The 9,491-nt window shown below is 38.3% G+C and overlaps 1 protein-coding gene across 1 annotated transcript in view; it reads left to right on the forward strand.

Moving 5' to 3' along the window:
* The window catches only part of LOC108358260 (uncharacterized), a 102,338-nt gene extending 93,147 nt beyond the window's left edge, over positions 1–9,191 (forward strand). The window contains exon 3 of the mRNA XM_017609482.1: positions 7,515–9,191. Coding sequence (XP_017464971.1) covers positions 7,515–8,989 — 1,475 coding nt within the window. The 3' untranslated portion in view covers positions 8,990–9,191. The remainder of the gene's footprint in view (positions 1–7,514) is intronic.
* The last annotated feature ends 300 nt before the right edge of the window (positions 9,192–9,491 follow it).

Below are 9,491 nucleotides of genomic sequence, written 5' to 3' on the forward strand. Positions count from 1 at the left end.
ATACAAAGTCTAAACCTTGTGGAGGACAAGAGTTAACTGGAAACCTGGGGGAGTTGTCATCAACGACAAAATTTGATTTAAAAAACTCAGCGAAAAATTCGACAGTATCACTAATCGACTCAGAACACTTACCGTTATAGTACATACAGGAAGGTATATTTGAGGAGCCCGATTTGGAACGGATGAAGCTCCAGAAGGCTTTGGGATTTTCCTTCAAATCAGACTCAAATTTACTAATATACTTGTTATAAAGAAATTTATCCAAGATGTTAAATTGTCTCATGAAAGAGATATATTTAGCCTTGAGATTAAAATTATCGAGCTGACTTTTATGTAGTTTATAATACTTGTTTCTTTTGTTTTTAAGATTCTTGAGTCTACTTGTGTACCAGGGTAATCTATGAATCCTAGGCGGCAGCAGCGGAAGATATTTAGAAAAAAGATTATTCAGTGTGCACACAAAAGAATCAAAACACTCTGAGACGATCTTAGAAATAAAAACAGAGTGCCAGTTGATTTCAGACAAGGCAATATCGAAAGCCTGAAAGTTAGCATCGCGGAAGTTAAAGAACCCAGACGTTATATTCCTTGCAGTGAAATTATCAAACATTTCCAAGTAAATAATTATGGGCACATGATGCATATCAGTTTTACTAACCGGAAAACTGCATTCCTCTAAGTTAAATATTGAATTTTCATCAACAAAGACAAGGTCAAGAATTTTAGACAACTTATTAGATAATGAATTAATTTGAATTAAATTTAAACTAAGCAGGCTATCCAGAAAATGTATCTCGTACGTCCTGTTTACGTGTGTTGGAGTCAGGAAACCATTTCTTTGTAGGTCGGACCAGAATATATCTGCAAGGTTGAAATCGCCAAGAATGCAAAACGAAGAGTCAGGATTCTGCTCACAAAGATCGACGATATTGTCAACATGACAGCTGTATAGATAGTCCGTACTATTAGGCGGGATATAGGATGTGCAAATGAATAATTTTCCAAGCGATCCATGGACACAAACACAAATTTGATCTATGAGAGTATCTAGATTCCCTAATTGATGTAACGACGAGCGGATACAGCGCTTTAAGGCGATTAGGACACCACCACCTTTGGAGTGGCCAGTCTTCACCGGATCTCTATCCTTCCTGAATACATTAAATAAAGTTGGATTAAAATACTCTTCGTCATGAAAGTCAGCATTCAGCCATGTTTCCACAAAAACATAGGCATCAAAGTCAACGCGGGACGTTGATAAAAATATCTCTTTGGTTTTAGTCCGCATTCCAGACATATTTTGAAAATAAATTTGAAGACCCTTAGGGGCTGAGCTACAGTTGCCAGAATTCAAACTACTTGTGCGCTTCCGAAGGGGCTTCCCTTTGAAAAAAGCGGAATAGTCGGACATTTATACCAGAAGGCCAATNAGGCCAAACAGAAGCCTTCAAGATATCTTCATAATATGCATACGAAACTCCAAATTTGCAATTTATGCTTCGAAGCTTGTCTAAAGGTTCGTCTTTCTTAATAAGCTTGTGGCATGCAAAATGTTTAATGTCGATACCGGACTGTTTAGATACATACTCGATGATTTTATCAGTAGAAACGGACGGCTTAAAAGCGGTTACATGTACCCACTTCATTTTTACGATAATGTCGAGGTCAGCGTTTTTATTTCGACCAACCACAACCTGTTTACGTTTCGGTATTTTCGTCTTATGAGGCACAGTTTTCCAACTATTCGAGGCAGAAAAAACCGCAGGCTCTGAACCAGCATCAGGCACAAATTCAATATCAGCATTCAAAGAATTAACATCCACGTCGGCATCAACCAGGGTGGGCAAAAGCTCGGAGTTCGAGAGAGCGAGCGAGCAAACTCCTACTCAATGCCTCGCAGACAACGAGGCGCTCGCAGCTCGTACTCGTGGCAGCAATGAGGCGAGGCACGATAAGTTTGGCTCGCTCGCCAAACGAGCGAGCGCTGCTTGTTTGCTCGCGCTCCTATTAAACGAGCGAGGCTGTTGTGTGTTGCCTCGCTCGCAGTGCGAGGCGAGTAGCTGTCTGCATACTCACTCTGCTAGGAAAGACGAGTGAGCGACGAGCGAGCGCTCCGAGTGTACTATACAACACATGCATTTTTGTGCATAAAAATGTGGGAATGTATGTCAATAGATTATGTACGAAAGTATGTTAATAATTGTATGTACATATGCATACATATATGTAAAGTATATAATTGATTACATACATAAGGNAAAGTATTATATTCGGGCAGCATTTAAAACAACAAATATAATTGATTACATACATAAGGATAGATTATGGAATGAATTATTTTTTAGAGTTATATTCATACATGTGTACACACCTCACATGCATATTTATATATGTTTGTATGTACATATTTATGTATATATGCATTTATGCTTGTATGAACATATGCATGTATTTTGTCTCTACAGAGAAAAGTAAGTAACGAAGATATTATAATCGTTTGTGCCGCAGAAACAAAAAACAAGTAAGCACATGTTAACACCCCCAAAATAGTAGAATATAGTCCTTGGTGAAAAAATTTATTTGTGGCCTGTTGTTGAAGGACATATGTACATATGTATGCATGTATATATGGATGTGTAGACATGGGAAAATTTGCGTAAACAAAGAATAGAGACCGGTTCGCATACAACTTTGGCGTTGCGTTGGCGTCGCGTTTGGCAACGCTAAAGCCAACACAAAGCAGAAAGATCGCTGCGTCGGTCGCCAGCTGTTGCAAATAAATAAAATTAAATGGAATGTTTTTTTTTTAATCAAATTAAGGTAAGAAATATAATATTTCATGCAATTATTGATATGAAATATTAATTTATCTCTCGTTAATATGTTAATTTAGTGCCCAAGGTAGTCTCTGCCAAGCTTCATTGTAGAACGCATACTTTTAACTTGCGTTCTGTCAAACCAACGCCAACTACAAAGTCAACGCGAAAGTTCTATGTGGACCAACCTTAATTATCAAATAGTAGCTTGTATTATCCTACATACATACATATGTATGGGGGCTAAACCACAAATATTCATTTGAAAATGCTGATGTCCTACTCATTTATGAAATGAAAGACAAAATAATGATTTTAATATATATTATATTCTCATTTATACATATGTAACATAGTTACTTAGTCAAATTACTTAGTAATTACTTGTATGTAAGAATACAAAGATTATTTATCAGCAGCATTGCCCCTTACATATTGAAAAAAAGTAATAAAAGCTCCCAAAAAAGCAAAATCGCTACAGCAAAAAAAGTGTTTGAAAAACCGCATAAATTCAAATCCGCATAAAAAAGAACCGCATAAAAAGAGACCTAAGTGTATAAGTTGAAATTTTATAAGAAACTATTGAACATTAAAAACATTATACCTACATAAATATGTATGCACATATGTGCCTACCTAGTAGATAAAACTGGTCAAAATAGCACGAATCTATTCTTCTGAGCATGAGAATATATACATAAATAAATACAAAAACATATGTGTATATACATATGTATGTATATACATATCTGCATGCGTGCATACAATCCTTTACTCGAAATTCTTAGTTGCTGCAATTTTTATCCCATACACTTCTGCCGACCAAACAACGCGTTTGCCTGTCTAATCTGCTTGCCTCATTTGCCTCGCTCGTTTGCTCGCCTCATTTGCCTCGCTCGTTTACTCGCCTCGCTCGTCTGCTGCTGCAAATGAGTGCCTCGCTCGCAACGACGCCCTCGCGAGGGCAGAGCTAATGAGGCCCTCGTTTGCTTGCCGCTCTACTCTTGCGCTGCCCTCGTTTGCTTACTCGCTCGCTGGCTGCTCAGCGCGTGCGCTCGTACTTAACGAATGCTCGTTTGCAAACAGCCTCGCGTGTTGCTCGTGAGTTGCGCTAGCTCGGAGTAAACTAACGAGCGAGCGAGGGGCTAAAATGAGGCAAATCCGAACCCTGGCATCAACAACAGCGCCAGCAGCAGTGATAACAGAGCTGTTAACATTAGCTTTAATTGAGTTAGTACCGGCAGCAGCAGCAGCATAGCTAACATTGGTATTGATCGCCATGCGCTTAGCAGACCCATTGGGGAGCAGACCAGCATTCGATACCGTGCACTTAGTAGACGGAGCAGATGAGGGAGTTTCCGTTGGTGTAGGTAAACACTGTTCAGCATGAGCAGCAGTAACATTAGTCCCATGCAGAGAGCCGGCGGATTTGTTAACAGCAATACCGCGGTTTGCATTGAGGCCAGTAAAGTTGTCAACAATGCCCCGAAGGCTTTTTATCTCCGCAGTCAACGACGATACGTCGGCATCCCTGTCGCTTAGCTTAGTTTGCAAAACACGAACTTCTACATGCAAATCATCACTTTTCTTTATTAGCTGCATTTTGTCTTCATGCAAAGCACCTATCAAACACAAGATATGAGCATTTTCTGCCCTGAGAGCAGAAAGTTCTTTAACCACAGTTAGCAGTGTAGATTTCAATTGAAAGTCATGCTCAGTAGCGATATCACTTGAGACATCTCTTAGAGAGTCTGAATTAAGAGCTTCTTTAGCACTAGTGCTCCCACCCGAGCCAACGGGTGTGGAAGGGCAGCGGAGAGATGAACGACGGTCATCCGTACAGTTTTTGCAAAGAAATGGCTTATTAGATGAGAGTAAAAAGTCCAGATCGGCCTGGAAAATACCAACACATTTGAGGTGAAATAAGTTTTTACACCCGTCACACTGCACTTTAGATTGTGTACGATCAACTTTTTGACCACAAAGACAAGGCATTGTATGAATATTTTTACATTTAATAAATATTGAGTCAGTGAAATTCAAATTATTAAGAGTCACTATCTCAGTATATTATGAGTTTCGCACTAACAAAGCGAATTAAAATTCACAAAGAATGCTTAAAAAGCCAGATAAGCGCGGAGCGAAGAAAAACACGTCTGAACTGCAGTCGCGCAAAACTGTAATTTTTGTTTTAGTTAAACAATATAAGAATATTGTAGTATGTACCACAAAAACGTATATTTTCTATAAAATATCATAACTCAGAAAAAAAATCTTCGCTATTAGAGATTTGGGTTGATTGTAGTTCAAAGTATCTCTTTCCCGGTAAAAAAGTTTCAGAGAAAAAAAATACACTTTTTGAGAAATTAAATTTAAAAAAAAATATGCACTTTTTGTTTATTGTTAAATAAAAAATTTTAAATAATGAAAATCAATAATTATATCATTCTATCTTGAAGTGACAAGAATTACTGACATTTGAGTAAAAACATTGTTGGAATCTATTAACTTTTGACAAAGTTATGGGCATTTTAAAAAAACATTCCCACTGTCAATTCGAATAATCGATTTTTGCCTGAAAAACAAAATCGCGTTTAATTCGGCCGAAAATTTTTTCCGAGCCAAAAAAAAAGTACGTGTCTCATTATTTGGACCAACAAACAATGTATTTGAGTTTTGTCGAAATTAATAATCATGCACGTACCTGACCGGTTGTCTGGAAATGGAAAGCATCTTTTGTTTTTATACAAAAAAATAGTACATATTAAAACTCTTTTGATAAGAGAAAAGCAAAAAAGAAATATTTGGAGACCGATAGAAAAAATAAGATACTTAGAAGTTTTGTTTACATATCTGTACATAAAATACCTTCCACTTTTTCTACTTCCCAGAAAATATATTATACAAATCTTTGGTGTAAAAAATTGATTCGCTTAAGTAAATATACATACATAATCACAAAATTAAAAATATGTACATATGTATACATACAATAAAAGTTGACTTTATTTCCGTGGGACGTGTCCCGTCGTGCCGGGCCGGGCCGGGCCCCACTAAAATTCTTAACCTGCGGGCTCGTGTGTGTTTTTGAAAGTTAATTTTGCACTCGTGCCGGGCCGGGCCTTAAAATTTAGGCCCGTGCCCATGTCTACTTTCTAGTACGGCACAAGGCAAACTATGTTTGCAACAGAAATATATACATATAGAAATATATTGGGCGCGACTTGTATCAACTCACGTCGAGCGCACGTTTAGTACATTCAGGACTTATTTTCGATAAAACTGAATAAAAATGCTGCCAGAAATCTTTAAAATGTATTTTGTGGTTCAATGTTATCACAACTATAGAGATTATAGTTTTGTGAGTTAAAAACTCGAAAGGAGGAATTAGTCCAAGATTCAAAGTATAAATTTTTCATATAATGAAACTAGTTCATAGTTTTTCTATTTTTACTAAAATAAAAATTTCTGAAATAAATATATGTTTTGATTATTTTTCGGTTTTGGTCTTTTTTAGTGCCTTCTTTTGCCTTTTTTGCGATTTCTAGTGCCTTTTCCTGCCTATTTCGCTATTCTATTTTTCCTTCTCTAGCCTATTTCGTTATTTTATTTTCCCTTTTTCATAGATTTTTAGGTCCTAAAAATCCTTTCCCTGCTTATAACTAATCTGAGCATTACTTCGTGGAAATGGATCACCTTTGTTAAAATATGGTTCGTAGTCGGGCCTTTAAAGCAAATCCCTTATTTCTCATTTGCCCCGTTACATTTTTGTAAAACCCATATTTTTGGGACAAATTATGCATTTGTCCTGTATGGCTGGAAAAAATATCTGGGAACACTAATGTGTATAGCTCCTAAATTGCTTTTCCAGTTAGATAATCTTGTTGACGAGTATGATAGAAAATTTAATAACCTTTGTTTAATACAAAAAGAAATTTAAGATTGGTCAACTGCATCCAAATAAAATTGCAATTAAGTGAGTGCACTTTTTTCAGATCTCAAAAACGCGAATTTTGGCTAAATCTCAAAAACAATTTTACTTTTTTGTTTTCCGATTTCGTATTCAAAATGTTGAGGCTGGCTAACTATATCTAAAAAATTTTAATTAAGCGGGTGCACTTTTTCAGATCTTTAAAACCCCGAAGTACGGCTATATCTCAAAAACTGATCTACTCTCTTACATTTTAATTTCGTACTCAGAGTCAGGCGAAATTTTACGTAAACTAAGCTATCGAAATAAGCCATTTTGCAAAAAAAAAACCAAAATGGTACATTGTTTAAAAATGCAAATACAATTTTTTTGTGTTGCAAATTTTTTGCAAAAAATTATAGCTTCCACCAAAAAGCATGGAAAAAGTTCTAATAGGTCAGCAATTTTTGATTCTCTATCATAAGCATGACATAAGATCAGAATTTTAAGAAAAGTTGTGACTTTAAGAAAAAGGCTTAAATTTGCAATTTTAAACTCGTATAACTCGACAAAAAACTGCGGTCGAAAAAAATTCTTTAGCACATTGGTTACCAGTACCATAGCAGCATCGTGGTGGAGTTTGAACAAAATGCTGCCATAAAATGTTTTCCTGGTACACTTGACGAATTTTGCCCCATAAATAAAAAATTATTTAAGTGGCATTTAGTAATGTTAATAAACTGTTTTTGAATTGGAAAAGCTAAACCCTCATTTTTTTCCATATTTAGTCATTCGCGCTGCTGGTACATTTTATCCAACGTCCACTGAAATACGAGTATCTGACAATAACGAGGCGGAAAGCTTTAGCTGCAACCAACAAGCAACTGGTCTTGCTACCTGGCCTTTAATGGACTCTGATAAAAATTATGTAAGCAAGCTCACACTGGTCGAGAGCAAGGAATTCCCAGACGAATTTCTTCCAACATATGGCAGTAGTGACGACATCTGCATGCCACAAGATCTAAGTTTACACGCCAAGAATGAGTTTTCTATTCGTGAAGTTTGCAAGAACGAATACTCGAATATCCATACCGCTGCTGGAATTTGTAGGCATAAAGCTGACTCCAATGAAATATCAACACAAGATAACATCGGCGTTCTCGAAAGCGCAGACGTTGTCAATCAATTTAAACACTTCCTAAACCTCTACCAGCTTCAGCTGCAGAAGCTGAAACAGCATCAACGTAGTCCAGTATGCAATAGTAGTCCGACAGCAACGCCGGTAGTTAACAACATGATGCCGTACTTATCCTTTCTGCTGGCAGCATCCTCTATCTCCCTACTGCAATCCCCCCAATTACATTGCGCCAACTTTGCAGCTGCCGACGTCGACTACGCTGCCATCGCAGCGTTATCAACTGCGTCCGCCCGCGCGGACGTAAATCATACACGACATTCAAATGAACCAACGTCCACTGACAGAGGAGTTTTGACCAGTGAGGGCTTATTGCCAACGGCGCTACGGCCCAAAGGCGAACGCAGCACACCCAACGGTTATATTAAGTATCGCTTCAGCGAGGATTGTGGCTTTGAGAAATGCGGCTACCGTCAACGACAGTCCCACTTTCATTGCAGTCGTGTGGACTGCTACTACAGCTTCTGTGACAAGACGCGTTTCGTGCAGCATACAGCGCGTCATGACCGTCTCGACACCTTAATGGGCAACGATTTTCAACAGTTTCGCGCAAATATGCAATGTGCGTACACAGACTGCGCCTATCAGCTTAACGCTAAATCCGTGCCGACAAAGAGCTCGAAATGCAGTGTTGCAAAAAAGTCGTCCCATTTTCATTGCTTGAAGTGCGTCTTTACTTGCTCGGACACCAACAAAGTGGTGGCGCATCGACGGCACCACAGCAAAGTGGAGTACATACGTTTGGCAGGCTTTTCCAAAGTGCTTAGTGTGGAAAACTGTTACCACCTCCCGAACGAGGTACGAAGCGGAAGAAACGGCACTGGCCTTACAACGTCGAAGACCGCCCCTGTGGAGTATTCGCGGACCGGTGACGAGTTTCCGGCCGCGACCAATTCCTGCGCATACAACTTGAAACAGACACACTATCATTGCCTCTTATGCGGCTGCGGCATCTTGTCACGTACGCAACTGGCGGCGCATAGGCAAAAATCCTGCAACACCGCACTCAATAAAACAGCGGCGGTAGCGCATACAGGGACAGCGGATGGAGCAACAACCACACCGTGAATAATGGCAGCTCCAACTAATGATGAGAGTTTGCGCTACGGCCATTGAACCACCGAGTAAAGGTTAAATTAGTGGTGACATACCATAACGCTATAGCCATAACCATTGCCATAACCGTAACCGCATTTTCTTTCAAGCGTTTATACCTGTGTCATTACAGCGCACTCGCTGAAACCGTTCACAAAAGTATGAGGGATGTCGGAAAAACATCGATGCATCGAAAATATAGATGTTTTGCTTCGATGGATCGAAAATTGTTCACTCGATGTATAAATAGTCGATGTATCGATGCATCGATCCCTAAAAAGTTTACAAAATTTGTTGTTTTATTTCGACATGTCTTTAATAATTGATTTGCGCGATTGACCTAACTGTAAGCGAACAGTGATTCAAATTTATTTTAATAATAATTCAAATTTGAAACGGGCTGTATAAATAAAACCAGCCTATTTTCACTTCGCGCGAAATGTATGAAATGAAAAACCGATTTGAAATGAAGTTC

This window comes from Rhagoletis zephyria, unplaced genomic scaffold, assembly GCF_001687245.7.
Source record: "Rhagoletis zephyria isolate East Lansing unplaced genomic scaffold, Rhagoletis_zephyria_1.1 Rzeph_scaffold_00228, whole genome shotgun sequence".
Classification (NCBI taxonomy): domain Eukaryota; kingdom Metazoa; phylum Arthropoda; class Insecta; order Diptera; family Tephritidae; genus Rhagoletis; species Rhagoletis zephyria.